The sequence below is a fragment of the Glandiceps talaboti genome, chromosome 3, assembly GCF_964340395.1.
Source record: "Glandiceps talaboti chromosome 3, keGlaTala1.1, whole genome shotgun sequence".
In the NCBI taxonomy this organism is placed as follows: Eukaryota; Metazoa; Hemichordata; class Enteropneusta; family Spengelidae; genus Glandiceps; species Glandiceps talaboti.
Genome location: NC_135551.1, coordinates 22,582,037 through 22,598,703, shown reverse-complemented (window position 1 = coordinate 22,598,703; position 16,667 = coordinate 22,582,037). Strand labels below are relative to the sequence as shown.

Below are 16,667 nucleotides of genomic sequence, written 5' to 3'. Positions count from 1 at the left end.
ATGTATACAGTTTTAACATGGTGACAGATTTAAAACCAAGCTTTCGCTAAAGATTTAAACTTGCCACTACACTACCTACAGATAATATTCACCACTAATTAACAAATGTAATGCCTTTATATAACTAATTAACTAATTTTAGTGGATATGTTTTTTGTTATTTGATTTTAAAAAACGCCCCAGTTGCAGCTAGTGTGGAGGTTTAAAAACTCTTGTATTGTGTGTGTTTAATTGAATTTCGCTTCTTTCGTTCATAAGGCTAAATATTCTAGTTTCGATTGCTGATGTATTTTAGTGTTAAAGGGAGACAACATTATGAGGAGTAAACACAAGTTCATATGAAATGGGTCTTTAGTTAATGATTGAGTTTATAAGAGTTCGTTTCATTTATATTACACATGTTTTTCAGAGAAACTTGACATTTAAACTTTGTCCGGTGTATTCACGTAGTCTCTACCGTGTACTGGACCCGTGTTGTCACCTGGGAGTTACCTTTTGATCGCATAATGACGTCACTGGTAAATATTCATGACATTGTGGAAAACAGAGAAACCGTTGTATTCAATTATCAATTAATATATCTATTCAGATGCAGACGGTAAAACACATGTCTAGAGTGTTTTTGCATACCAACTAATTCATCGTTATTGCATTTCTTTTATATACATTTTGTCTAAATGTGGAGTGACAGGTAGTAGCAATATGCTCCAGTAAGTTGAATGTGACCCCAGTCTAAAACAGATATTATCTCAAGGACCCTTTAAATGTCACTTTCATCTACATTATTGTGTACTGCCAAAAATGATCTCCTGGTATGTAATGTAAACAAATGGTTCTCATTGGTCTAACTTCAGAGGTATAAGCACCATTTCTTGGTTAAAATATGCAGTCATGTGTAAATTAGTTAAGGTATTCATGAAATATCTGGGAAAGTAATCCGTGACAGATTGCGTCTAAACCTTCTGCTACTGACATACTACATAAGCGGAAAGCGGAAAGCGGATATGGCTTATATTGCATTGCCCCCCCCCCCCAAGGGTTGGACGCAACCTGTCACGGATTGAAGATTATAGTACTTGTTTTTTGTCTATCTGTATGCTGATCAATTACAATAAAAGCCAGTTGAAACAAATTATCGTCTGCTCCACCATTATCTTAGCAGATTGTCGCCATATCATATACATTGTAACAAAGTATATTTTTGGATTCAAATGTAACCATATCATATACATTGTAACAAAGTATATTTTTGGATTCAAATGTAACAATTGTACTTCAATTTATATTGTACCTGATGATGAAATGTTGCAATCTTTGTAAGATATCTGTCTGGCTCACCAATAAAAATGTAGCACTATTACTAGTAAGACTTTTGTCGAGCCATATGACAGTTTGGTTAAACTTCACTTGCTTCTATTGTAGATGCTTCAATAAAATAACAGTTTATCCTGAGTCATAAAGCTCAGCCATTTGTGTAATAACTATTGGTGTGGATTTTAGGCCCTATAACTTCTGTTAGTCTGGTTACTAAATTGCAACGTCACGTGACATTTGTTGTCCAATGACGTAGTGCCACGTTGCCTTTGTTCTCGAAGTAATGCTTGAATGGGCGTTAGCCTTTAGATCTGTGCCCTGAGATGGCTGCGTGACGTGAACATATCCGACTGAGATCCTTAACCCACATCGACTTGACGAGTGACAGAAGAGACTAGGAAACACTTTGATTGTTCTAAAACACTGGACCACGTCCCCATGCCTTCGGTGATGTGTGTCACTGAAGCCATGCATCGTACAGGCTGGGCGAAATCACTACGCTGAGATGAAGACCTACTCAATGATCACGTGCATTTGAAACAGATTGAACCTTGCATATGTATTTTTTCGATTTTATTCCAACAACACCCCCCCCCCCCAAGTGTTACAATTTACTCACGTATATGTCTCACTATACAACAAATTCACACTGCTTTACAACAACTTAACGAGGTGTTCCACAAAAACCCAGACATCAGATAATCTAAAGTGACTATGGGATCGATCAATAGTGACTTATGAGAGTGGACTGTGTGCCTCAGTGATTCAGCGGAAGTTCAGGGCTGATATCAACGCCATCACTATAAGATCAGACAGCTTTGACGTGGGAAAATTTGCTTCTAAATTACTCCCAAACTTTCGAGAAGGTTAAAATTGCCTCATGCAGTGAACATGGGCACGCACTGAAATACGCAGATACATTTGATTCAACAGAATGTCCAACTAGTTAACCCGTCGTCTGGCTCGACAAAAATGTTTCTTACAAACATGGCTGCGTTTCATTGGCTGGCCAGAAATCTTACACACATTACTACATTTGAACGTCTGGCTCACTACTATTGCTACAGTTCAACATCTCGAATGACAAAAATCTTACAAACATTGCTACATTTCGACGTCTGGCTTGAACAAAATCTTACTAACATTGCTACATTTTATCGTCTGGCCCCGACAAATGTATGACTAACATTGCTAAATTTCATTGTCCGGTTCAACATGTAATCTTTGCAACATTGTTACATTGTATTTGCCTATGATGTCATACCCTTAGCTGATTGATACACTGTAACTAATTTGTTTTAATTGGAGCATGTCAGAATATTCATGATTCTTTGAATTATGATTTTCCTATAGTTTAGCGAAGATCTGCTAAAATTATATTTACTCAAGCAAGGAAAGCGCTACAATGATGGTATGATTTATATCTATCCAGACGCCGTTCTGTTTAAGGTTCATTGTCTTCAATTGTATATGTTATAACAAAACAGTAAGAAGGGCTGTAACTCGCAAAATCGTATTTAATTTTCCATGTATACTTTGCACAACGTGTCAAATCGAGAAAGTATTAGTCCATCAAATATTGATGTACTCTATCAACAATTGATTCAAGAGTTCGTTTCAATTTTCAATTTAGTTGATTGAAAATCTTGAGCAGATGGGTTTATTGTGCATGCATACTGGTTTCTTGTGACCAGAAAATCGAATGTCAGCGAAAAGATTGTTTATTCAAACGGCGTAAGTAAACTTTTGTATTGATGTCATTGTTCCTGCTATTACCTCGAACGGAAATTAGATATCCCGAACAAAGAATTTCACTTTGAGTTGTGACGATATTAAATTTTTGCTATAAATTTTCAACTTATATGTTTCCGTTTTGTTTCATCTCTAATGAAATAACTGCTATATTGACTTCCTGTAAATATACACATTTTTTTTATATATTTTCATTATGACATTGAGTATATTACTTTTATTTTATATCGACTTATAAGTAAATTTTAGCCATCTTGAAATGCAAGAGAACGCTAGGGAGTTCATTACAGAGAGTCTTGAAATATATGCTTGTCAAAAAATTTGCATGATGAAGAACCACATGTATCTACATAAATATTACAAACTCAAAAGGTTTAATTAAAGTTTAGTGGTAGTCTGATATAGGCATGTCCAGGTGCAACGCCCTGTTTATTAGCGTGTATATGTGTTTGTTTGTTTGTTTGTTTGTTTGTTTGTTTGTTTGTTTGTTGACAAACACGATACATCGTGTCGCAATCACTTTGTGTTAAGTCTCATCATCCAAAGTTCTGACCACGTTGCATTTGAATTATTCACATGATGCAAAAGATCGGTTCGGGAAAAGGGGCTTTCAATTAAGTGTTGTTTGTTGAAGCGTTCCTGGTTACTGGCTAATTTTTAGTAGCGTGGGACCCCGCGGCGCACGCGCGTATGTGTGTGTGTGAGTGAGTGCATTTGAGGACTGCTGCGATTTAAAGATATCTGTTGTGCTCGTTTCAGCTTTATTCTTTTTTATATTTGCAATACAAGGAAACATAAAACTTTAAAACTTTAACGGCCTTTAATATATGTAATTCAAATATGTACTATGCAAGGACTCCTTATACAAACCTAATTTTACCTAGTGATAGTTTGTCCCCTCGAAAGAACCAAATACTACATTCCATCTACAGGTTAACAGGTTCTCCTATTTGACGGCACCAACACCCATATTACTGACTGCGTTCAACTTGCATTTCTTTCTGTACATGATGGAATAACGGCAGATGATACTAACACTCTCGATGCTATTAACATATAAATAACTATTGCTCTACATTTTATAGATATAACTCATAGAATCGTGTTTTTATTATGCATGACGCCATCGTTTCGTTGCACAGACTTGAATTCCCCTCGACAAAGTTTATTTTACTCATTTATATGTAAATTAGGTTGAATGAAACCCGAAATTTTTGTGGAATCTGTTTTAACAAATTGACTGTTAATCAAAGTGAGATGATGTTGTTAAAACCGACTTACGTTTTGAAGTTTATGTTAGCTTTTCCCATTTTATTTCTATCAATATAAAAAACACTATGCCTACCGCATTATATTTACCGTGTGATTGAATTTATATAAACCAGCCCAACTATAAGTCAAATTATTTCAAGAATTTTTAGAATACACATGCTTTGTTTTATCAAAGCTAACATAGGTTTCACAATGAGAATCACAGATATTTCGCCGTGATGTTGCCATAATATGATGGCGGGTGGACGTACCAAACGAGCCATATCCAATAGGTTTATATGCCCTACACACATTCCAGATGTTGGAAAGCTTCAGTAAATATGTAAGTAAATGACAATGGCATATGACATTTTAAGTCTAGAAAACCAGTTGTGTCTGACAAAGTTTTAAGGAATAAGTTAGCCAATTCTATTCCTTATGGATCCACTGGTACAAATGTACTAATCAAAGACCGTTGGATTCAAGCATTAGGGTTTAAAGGTGTTTCTCTCCTTCATACATTACTTATTACACAAAAACTGTGATTTTGCTGAAGAACTTGTTGTCTGTTTTCAAAATATGTGAATAATTAACATGGACCTCCTCGAAAAATACAAATCTTAAAATATTACCATTACTTTGGTCAAGCTAATTAAAATGCATTGACAGCTAAATTTAAAGGAAAAAATCAGGATTGACCGTGCAAAATTCTGAATAGAGGTCAAAATAAAATCAAAATTAAGACATTTTGGAATCCAATATGGCCGCCGAATCCAATATGGCCACGATAACGCTATTTGAAAATGGAAGACAGCCAATTGAAAACACAAAAAAATAGATGTGAACTCAAAATTCTTCCAAAAAACTGTAATGGTTAGTTGTAACGCTATCATCATATAAATGAGATTACTACATGTTTAACTCTTACATTATTCATTTAGCAAACTTGTTAATAAGTTCTTAATTTCCTTCCCTGGGAATACAAAACTCATCAAACACATCTCTATGATATTAACGATCGGTGTCTTGTTTTTAGATTTACGTCTGACCTGGATTTCATCCTAGGGTTTATGTCACCTGTTTTAATTTGAATATTTACAGTTTGGGATTTTACATCACTAGTTTTCATTTGCATATTTTTTTAGTTAGAGATTTTAGTTAAAGGTTTAGGGAGTACTAAGTTGATTTTCCTCTTTCTCTTGACAACCGTTACTCATACAACTATGTTGATCATCAATTTGGAAGCTTTACGCTCCAGATCACAGTGTCAGTATTTATATACATGTCTTTTTTCACATGGATTGTTTGCATGTTTGTGAGACTAATTGTGATTTATATTGTGTCTTCTGAACATTGTACGTTAGTTTTCTTCGATTGGGATAAATCTCTTCTTCCTCTCGCCAAGTTAAGCAACAGAGGTTTATTCATCCATCTATCTATACTTGCACGTAGGTATACGCGCATATCCATACATACATACATCCATAATACATACATACATACATACATACATACATACATACATACATACATACATACACACACACACACACACACACACACATACATACATACATACATACATACATACATACATACATACATACAGACATACACACACACACACACCCATCCATCCATCCATCCATACATACATACATACATACATACAGACACACAGACACACACACACACACACACACACACACACACACACACACACACATTTCCCTAGTCCTGTCACATCAACTTAATTAGTACATAGCTCATTCATTCAAGCTAAACGCACTGGTGTTTTTTTTCGCGGTATATGTATGTGGTACTGCTCGGCCAAAGTAGATTCTTCTTTGGATTCCGAGAAAGTTGGCAAGAGATTAAAATAAACATCAACTAAATAATGAACTAGTCTTTAATTTATTCATGTCGAGATTTCTTTGATAGCAGTATGTACATGCAAATCACTTAGAGCAAAGTCTCCAATGAAAATAATCCAGTTATTACTGACTCAAACATATCCCGTGATACAGAAATAGACTTGGAATTCTTGACAATGCTTCCTATTCCATCAAGCTGTGTCACCTTGTCTGTGTGACGCCTCCAACGGCCACCTTGCCTGAAAGGAGACACAGCTATTTGAAATAATTGAACCCATGATAGCGATCTTAATAAGTTGTCTAGTCCTGTATCAATGCTTGATCGGCATTAAAGAAGTCGGTACATCTCTTTTAGCCAGTCTTATCAAACGACGGTACCAATATATCAATGTAGTTATCTGTACTTCAATCTATAGATCAAACAATGGTCTATTTTTTGCTACCGAAAACCATCCCCTGATTAAACTATATGATACATGTAGATAAATTTACGTTAGGGATTTGTACAATTTCGTTCTCTATGAATGCAATAAATCACACATACATACATACATACATACATACATACATACATACATACATACATACATACAGAGATATCTTATTGTTTCCAGGCATTAATATTGATCCTTGAAAGGTGAACTACCTGAAAATGGAACGGTTTTTTTGACATCGTAAACAATATTGCATCACCTGTGGGTAAACGTGTGTTTTCTGTAGCTATATACACACATCAAATAAAATCAAGTCAATTTTGGGGTCCGCACCCAAAATCCCATGCCGTCAACAGCGATCACGGTTTCAGCATTTTTTCTGTACTATTTATGGATAATATGCCGACCACTGATTAGCATTACTTTGTCTAATTATTGGTGTTTTAACAATTTTCAGTGAATATGTTGGGCTTGTCTGATCGAAATATGATACTTCAGTTACAGCTCGTACAGTTTTTATTACGGTGACAGATTCAAAACTCAGCTTTCGCTCGACATTTAAACTTGCCAGTACTCAACATACAGACAATATTCACCACTAATTAACATACACAATGGGTTTTTGTATAAGTAATCGACCAATTTTAGTGAATATATCTTGGTTATTTGGTTTTTAAAAAGTCCTATTGAAAAGGGAAACAACATAAGTATACTACTATTGGTTTTGCCCCCCCCCCCCTCCCCGTGATATCCCTAATGGGTTTAGCAGGCATTAGACAGATACAGATATATAAGCAGATACATACATGGAAAACAGCTCAAAGTTACATGTCATAGATATCTCCAGATGGCGGATCGTACAAAGCTCGCCTTGTGCGAAAACTTAGAACATTTGAGGCAACATTATCCGCGGTCAGATGAAACATTTCAAAGTTGGTTTGTAACGGATTATTTCTTCCATATGATTTATTTACCTTATTAGACTTGTCTAAGTCAATCGGATTTCTCAAATTTCTTTCCAATGAAACTAATTTAGTGTAATATTTTGTGTTTCCATTAGCCTTTATTTTGTGAGATAGCAATGTCTGTGTGGTTAATACAAGTCCATGGAATGAATTTAAAATCTCTCGAGACAGTGAGAATTAAAAAAATGTACAAGCCATATGACGAACGAATAACCAATGTTCGAAGTAATATACATCCCCACCCTGCCCCACCCCAGGGACCACTTCTAGTTGAGGGCTTTACATAATGCTGCATGGTCAGTGAGATCTCAGGCACCTGGAGGGGGTTCCCGCCAATAATTTTCGTATCAGAATGTGAATTTTTTAGGCAGGTTTTTATATGACACGTAATAATGACAATTTTGGAGAATACAGCAGCCGCAACGGTTAGCGTGGCATTTCAACAATTGAAAATGGTATATTTACACATACGGACAACACCCCCACCCCCACCACCAATAAATATAAAAATAAAGTATCAACTGTAGAGGTACCACTAACAATTGTCTGTGAAACGTCTATGGATAAATCACATAGTGAAAAGTAAATGCAAGGATACAAAACTCTCCACCCTTTCTGTACATGAAAAAAAACCACCCGCGGACACTTTCACACTATTCACCCGTCCATCAATCTACATGATTGGGGGTTGACAGCCATCAACCATGTAGTGAACCAATCAAATCAATGAAATACAGAGTTAGTGATCAAGGTCAATAGGTCATCAGTTCTGTCAATCAGAGAAAGTTGTTGTGTCATTCAGTCAATCTTTTGGTCAGTACAAAGTGAATTAGCCTGTCAACGTATACATATACGTCATCAATCTATCCACCAACCAGTCGTTAATAAAACATTCCAAATTTGTTATCTGTCACATTAGTAAAAAAAATAGGTTTTACTGTTACTCTTTGATTATCACACATTTCCAACTTTCACGCTTTTAGAAGCAATTATCTGAAGTCCATATTTTCTGAATCATTTTTTTCCTACTTCGGATTACGTGAGTGATCGTGAAATGGTATTACATTTTCTTCAGTCATGGTAATACACGACCTTTCTAGTTAGCGTACCATTTTAGGTAGTGCCCCCCAATATTTTCGTCATTCAGCCAGGAAGGCCCTTGTCACTTCGAGTCGAACACGAGAAGTAACAAAATCCTTTAGGTTAGAAGCGTTTTCCGGCTGATTGCGGGAAAATATTTGGAATGATATAATATCCCTTTGCATGCATATAATATATCATACTAAGTGGGAATTTTTTTCCGGGGGTATTTTCCGATTTGGTCGAATGGATTTGAAAAATATTAGCGGAGATATGTTCACAAAACATCTATATGATATTTGTGGCTGTCGAATCTGTGCATGATTGAGTGCTTATTCGGTGTGATAATCTCCCAGAAGATATGAGATAAAGCAAAGTGTTTGTGTATTCGGTCCCCTGGTTATTATACTATTATAGGTGTGTTTTAATTTAGATAAGAGGAGAAGAATGGACAAGATATCTATATTTTGTTAATAAAGAGTGAATTATATTCGACTGAAAGAGAGAAAACTAGGCATGGGGAAGGAAAGAAGGTAAAAGTTTTATATCACTACAAAAAAATCAATTAGTCTATTGATCAGTATCACACATCATTCATTCATTCAAACTCGATCGATCCATCGATCGGTCGGTCGGTCGATTAATCAATCAATCAATTAATCAATCAATCAATCAATCAATCAATCAGTCAGTCAGTCAGTCAGTCGATCGATCGATCGATCGATCAAGCAAGAAAGCAATCAATCATGTAAGCAAGCAAGCAAGCAAGACAATAAGGCAGGTGGACAGTCAATCAATCAATCAATCAATCAATCAATCAATCAATCATTTACATGCTCACAGCACCCTGTGCTCACGACAAGCGAATTGACAGTCTATATTCGAGTTGTGGATGTGCCATATGCCATACCTATCTATAATACTAAGAGGGAGTTTCGGAGTAATTTCAGACTCGGCCAAATGGATTAGAAAAATATTAGCGGAGATATGTCCACAAAACCGTTTTTACATGAAATTTGAGGGAATCGTTACTGTCTACGATGCCTGTCGAACGCTACTCATAGGAAGCGATTTGACATGCCAGTTTTTACCTACTAACAAAATATCTATATCCCGTCATGCGAAGCATGTTTTAGTTTCTAGTTTATGAAAACATCATATCTGCGTATTGACGGCTGAACGATTGACTCGTATATCCAGCATCACAAACATGCGTTGTCGTGACGTAGAATGACTCGGGTATTAATCCCATACTTTTTGTTTGAACACGACAACTTAGCTTGCGTGTGGTACATGATATAAATAGCATTGCCATTATGTATATATATCAACGCTTCAGATAAAAAAGAATGATGTAGGGAATGTAATAGAGGCAGCATGATAATTACTCAGATAGTGGTGGCCCTTATTTCGTTTGGATTAATAAAATGAAAGCTGTTTCTGTATGTATACGGATCGTTGCATTATACAACACCCCCCCCACACACACACACATACATACATACATACATACATACATACATACATACATACACACATACACACACACACATACATACATACATACATACATACATACATACATACATACATACATACATACATACATACATACATACATACATACATACATATATACATACTGCATGCATCATCCCAACAACAAATACAAATTTCACCATCTTTGACATTTGCTGGCGCTCTTTACGTTAACTTCATTAAGAATATTACACAGTGTGTTGACATAGCTTTAAGCCAAATACTGTAAGCAGTCGCATAGCCATAACATATTTATTTGCAATTCCTAGTACGGTTGATATTATCAATGATGTATGTTGTGAATGCATGAATAAATAACGTGAAAAAAATAACCCTTCGATGAAAATGGGCCAACACTTTCATGATTTTTTTCTCCTTTTTTTTCGGGGGGGGGGGGGAGTGGGGTGTTTATTTTAAAATCAATCTATACAGTCGTACATTACATTATGGGATGGTAGATCTTGTTTGGTTCAGCATTTCCAGTACTGTATATTTGTATATTCTGGTTGGGGCCAAGGAATATAATAGCTCCAGATAAGCGCTGTCACTGCATATATACACGTGATCGAACTTACGAATTTTATCACAATCACAATCAGTCCAACCGACTTCAATGCAGACATCACACGTGGATTGACACAACCTGTTCTAATGGTGTATTCATTTATCAGTAAAGTGTGCAAGTGTGTGTTTTTTCCATGAAATCTTTCTTTTCTCTTTGTACTTGGCGGTTCTTAAAGTCATCTTTTTTCAGACTCAGATTTAGCCGGGTATATCCTAAAACATTGGCTGGGCCGTTGGACTGGGCTCTTGAAAAATGAAATTGAAATACAGGCAATAAAATTGACCGACCTTACACTACTGCAAGGGTAGTTTTCTGTCTGTCTGCTATTCCTTGAAGCGCAGTTATATATGTGTAACCTCCTCGCCACACGATATAGCGCCACCAACGGGTTGTTCAGCAGTTTATAACTTGATGGCCCACATTGGAAAACTGAAAGCACTATGCACAATATCTATTTGTTGGCCATTTTTGATTTGTTATCTTCGTTGTTTTATTTTGTATCTGGAAATATTGAAGTTTACCATGACACACAATCATTGTTTCCAAATGTTCGAAATGAAATTTAAAAATGTGGGTCCAAACAACCAATTTGATTTTACAAACTGTCTGTCGTTCCTCTTCTTTACATAGTACTTCACAGAGGGCGTACTACTAAAACTAATACCGACGTCACTCCTTTCAAAATTATCGTAACCTTTTCCACGCCATGCTAGATAACATGTCTTCTATATTATCTATCTGTGTCTCCAACCTTGAAAATCTGGCTTTGATTTCATTTTTCTAGGATAACCTCCTCATCTCACTTGGTGATGTGGCAATCAGTTTAGTGTGGTTTTGAACATGTCACGGTTTGTGGAGCCGGGTTGGTTTCACTGTTGCTGGCATCTAGTAGGATGCCAACTCAACTTCATCACACTGCATAACAAAAGGTTCACCTGCACGTCGCAACTATTTTTTGGCTTTGTTCGCATGGTCCAATTTTCAGCTAAGGCGGACACCCATGTTGGTCCAGTAGTAGTCGGTATACTATTTACAACTGTTTGTATACTTTCAGCCGGAAAATTCTGTCCACACTGCGATACATTTTCACCAGTTATTCGGAACGAAGTTTCTTACGGTGGGTAAGTTAAGGGGTCTTTTATCTGACCTTTGACCCCCTATTCATACGTTTGTTACAATTCAATAATACAGATACTAATCACAATGTCGCCAAATTTTTGTTCTATGATTTCAAATTGCGAAACTCTATACCAGTATTATTGTCATTTTCTTTCCTTTGACTGTAATGTACATTTTTGTTACTTTGAAATAGCACATAGGGTCGTTGGCCTATAATGCATATATATATATATATATATATATATATATATATATATATATATATATATATATATATATATATATATATATATAGATACATACATACATACATACATACATACATACATACATACATACATACATACATACATACATACATACATACATACATACATACATATATATTAGGATAATATAAGTTATATGTATACTGGGTATTATATACATGTATTGCTATTCAGGGGTTAATTTATATGTGAAACGAAGACAAGAGGCATTGTATTGATTTTATGCCATACATAACTTTATTAACAATAATAGTAATTCATATGCACCTATGGTTTAAAAGCTATATTTCAAATTGTAAGCTGTGGGTAAATCATTTATAATTAAACTATATAACGATGACATCTTTCTTGTGACGTCACGTCACAACATTATTCTAGGTTAGGTGGCATGTATGCAAATATTGACAACAGTTCCTGTTCAACGTCATAAAATAACATGTTGTCTAAATTATGAAGAAGGGAATCCACCACAAACTTTGACTTTGAAAGTTTGAACCATTGATGGTATAAATCAAGGCTCTTTGTGTAATAATGTGAACTCTGTCCATGTCCTGTTGCAAGGTTGGCTTAAATCTGCAGCCTTTCAAAGGAAAATCCATCATAGCCTTCAGGGTAGATCTAGAGATTTTGAAATGTAATGTCATTTCCTGCAAGATTTTTCCACACACTCCTGTAGGATAACCCCAAAAAATCATAACAGATGAAAGTTGAGAAAGTTACCAACGTGCTTTTTTATCATCCATAATATATCGTGTAAGTTATAGAAGTAATCAATGCGTGTTACAGGCTGAAATAGGTCTGACTGGACTTTTACCGTAAGTTGATAGAAGTAATCAATACAAGTGTTACAGGCAGAAATAGGTCAGACTGAACTTTTACTTTAAATTGATAGAAGTAATCAATACAAGTGTTACAGGCAGAAATAGGTCTGACTGAACTTTTACTTTAAATTGATAGAAGTAATCAATACAAGTGTTACAGGCAGAAATAGGTCTGACTGAACTTTTACTTTAAATTGACAGAAGTAATCAATACAAGTGTTACAGGCTGAAATAGGTATGACTGGACTTTTACTGTAAGTTGATAGCAGTAATCAATACAAGTGTTACAGGCAGAAATAGGTCAGACTGAACTTTTACTTTAAATTGATAGAAGTAATCAATACAAGTGTTACAGGCAGAAATAGGTCTGACTGAACTTTTACTTTAAATTGACAAGTAATCAATACAAGTGTTACAGGCAGAAATAGGTCTGACTGAACTTTTACTTTAAAATTGATAGAAGTAATCAATACAAGTGTTACAGGCTGAAATAGGTATGACTGAACTTTTACTGTAAGTTGATAGAAGTGATCAATACAAGTGTTACAGGCAGAAATAAGTCTGACTGAACTTTTACTTTAATCTTTGTAATGTAGCAAGGTGGATTAGATGGTGATTATTATCGATCAGGGTATATTTGCTGAGCATGCCCATGGTCTACCTGAGGATTTGGTCCAGGGGGGTTTGGTCCAGGTGGGTTAGGTCCAGGTGGGTTAGGTCCATGGTGATTTGGTCCCGGTGGGATTGGTCCAGGGGGGTTTGGTCCAGGGTGATTTGGCCCTGGCTCTTGAGGTGCATGGTTATTTGCATGCTGGTTACGACGATGATGATGAACCACAACATGTCGAGGCCCAACTCTGGTTATTTGTATCAAGGGCGTGTTACACATTGGACAAGTTCTTTTGAAGTTAAGATGTGTTGCAAGACATTTTGAGTGAAAGATATGACGACATGGAGTAAACCTACCCTCGTGAAGGGGTGCCAAACAAATAGCACATGGATCTGTGCTCTCGACCACTTGTTGATATGTTGCCCTTTGGAACGGCTGTACCATCTTTATACCAGCTACCATAGTTTGTATCCCTGTTAGATATTTATACGATGGACAAGCAACTGTAAACAACAAAACAACAGAGAACCTGACCCAGCATACCAATCCCTTACAATCAAAAATGCTCTCATATTCAAAGAAATCTCGAATACAGTTAACGAGAATCAAGGACGATGCTGAAATAATCAAAATTGCATATTTGAACATCGAGACAACATCACTTTCGAATCCACCAAAGTTAACTATACAGCGAAAATCTAGCGGCGGTCTGAGGGAGTTGGGTAGAAAATCGATTGACGGTGATGACGTTGCTTCTACCTCTCTATATTGGTTTTTGGATACCCAGCACAGCAATAAATCGGCATGTTGAAGAATCCACTGCTCTTCAACCATAAAGACCAAAAGTAGCCCAATTGGTAATTGCATCACTATACTTAAGCTTATTTCACCAGGCAAATACCATAAAACCAATACAAAGCAAAAGAGATAAAATAAACATGTTCTGACCCTTGGTGATAAAATATCTCTTAGTGTTTCTCCGGTAACAACAGAGTGGTACTCCCAGGCTGCAACTACTACATATGACAATCCTAAGATCCATGGGTTGAAGAGTTCTTCCATCAGAGATTTAGAGTTGAAGGCTCCATTTAATAAAACAACATAGCAACAATGCATAAAAAAGCGTGTCACTATACGATGGTAAGTTCTGTCACCTACGATGAATTGTTTGGCGGCATCGTATATCACCGCTGGATGTACCAGTAAACCTAAAACACACACAGTGACCACAGTACCTAACAATTTGAGAGCTTTTATCAACATAGGTAAGATGCGAGAAGACAAATTATCATGCCACAACAAAAGTGAAATGCCGGCAATAGAAATATACAAAAGACAGTACAGAGAAGGAAACTGATAAATAGTTAAGACAACAGCAACAACTGGTATAGTGTACACAATACTGTAGGCAAGCAAATACTGGGCGAGTCGCGAACTTTGAATTTCTTCTGCTGGCATTGTTCTAACCTGTTTTTTTTATGTATGTTACAGTATTTACTACACAGGGTCTGTGTCACATGCCTTGTCTCTCTCCAAAATCGATTTCATATGATTGCTGAAATGTGTTGTTGACATCTCACAAGTCCTGTATTTGGCATAGTTATATTTTCACTCCTATTTCATGATGGTTATGTAAACAGTGTCTGGATAACTTGCATCCCTGAAAGACATGCAAAATAAGTAATGTGGATTTAATAATAAGTCACAAAAGAGACATGAATTGGTTTTAAATATAAATTCAATAAAGTAATGAGTCAGTATGATTTAATATGAAATCAACATGGCTGGGACTCTGGGTAATTATCACAGGATATTAATTAGTACTTTGCATTATTACACATGTACCAGAGATTAGTTGCACTGGTGTGTGCGCATACAAGTGGTATTTTCACTGCAGTGCAATACCAAAAACATTATTCCTCATCCAACATTTTCAATATGCCCCCCCCCCCCCCCCGAAAAGGCCCTTTCTGGTGTTACATGTAAAAAAAAAGAATACCCCTATCATTGTCTATGCCGGCTACTGCCCCATGGTCCATGTCCGGGTCACTCATTGGCAGTGTCATCCCCATTCTCACACTGTCTGTATTTGTCGTTTTATTAGTACAAAGGTTTTGAGACTTGCGAATTGCATAGCACATTTTATGACCTTTGAACTGCTCAAAATACAATGTGTGACCCAGGCACAGTGAGATAAAAGATGGCGAAAGGATCGACAGCCCCTTCTGTGTGCTGTGGATTCTTTTACCACGAAGATTTATTTGGAGATCTCAATATAGCTTTAATTACCGTGACAATCAATGTTGTACACATTAAACTTGTGTATCCACACGTCTATATCCCTGCCTATATTGTGGTCTTGTGTTTGTGGACACAGACCTGTAAGGATAAATACACAGCAATGCATGCAAAATAATACTAGCAAATTAAAATGAACAACTGCTAGTAGAAGTATGTATTATTACAATGTACAGCAAACGACGTTTCGAAACTGAACCAAGATAACTGATATAATTTATAAATAGAAATGACCTCACTCACGCCACTTTGGTCTTACTTGTAGTTTATAGACTCGTAAATATGTACAATCGTCTATCTTATATAGAGAGAGCATAATAGACGGCATAGATGTATCACAAAATGGGTGGTGCGGCCAAAGTGAGTCATAGTTCACTGTATTTACAATATTTGGAACAGGTATATATGGCGTCCGCACCGTGTACCGTAGGCTTTGTGTATATGACCTTATTTGACCTATCAAATGTTTGCGTGTGTCGCATGAGGAAGTACAGACAGGTATCTCACGGTCTAGTCCACTGTCATTCCCGTCGTATTTTCTCTTCTAACGCGCATTTCAAGACCTGGGAGACATGATATAACGATGTTACTTACCTCAACAACGTAGATGCTGTACAGAAAACAACACACGGAAAGTAGTACCAGTGCAATGCAGTGGCGTTTTGTTATCACATGCAAATGACTATAAAACTTCAGAACGAGGCTGGTTTAATTTCGTAAGACTGGAACTTTGAACTTTAGTCACACTCACAGGAGTTCGAACTGGTACACAATAT

The 16,667-nt window shown here is 36.3% G+C and overlaps 1 protein-coding gene across 2 annotated transcripts; it reads right to left on the bottom strand.

The window, feature by feature from the left end:
- Positions 1-12,391: 12,391 nt before the first annotated feature.
- LOC144432641 (uncharacterized) lies at positions 12,392-16,564 on the bottom strand. Of its 2 annotated transcripts, XM_078120903.1 has the most exons (3): positions 16,486-16,564; positions 15,883-15,972; positions 12,392-15,253 (listed from the first exon to the last, which is right to left on the bottom strand). In XM_078120903.1, exon 3 carries the CDS (start codon positions 15,049-15,051, stop codon positions 13,603-13,605), a length of 1,449 nt encoding a protein of 482 aa, XP_077977029.1. In that variant the 5' UTR covers positions 15,052-15,253; positions 15,883-15,972; positions 16,486-16,564; the 3' UTR covers positions 12,392-13,602. The 2 variants fall into 2 exon arrangements, with proteins under 2 accessions (XP_077977029.1, XP_077977030.1); XM_078120904.1 differs by lacking the exons at positions 15,883-15,972; positions 16,486-16,564 and having other exon boundaries at positions 12,392-14,096; positions 14,542-14,783.
- Between the last annotated feature and the right edge of the window lie 103 nt (positions 16,565-16,667).

What these genes read in the sequence shown, in the direction of transcription:
- LOC144432641 (XM_078120903.1), bottom strand. Translation starts at nt 15,051, where the DNA reads ATGCCAGCAGAAGAAATTCAAAGTTCGCGACTCGCCCAGTATTTGCTT.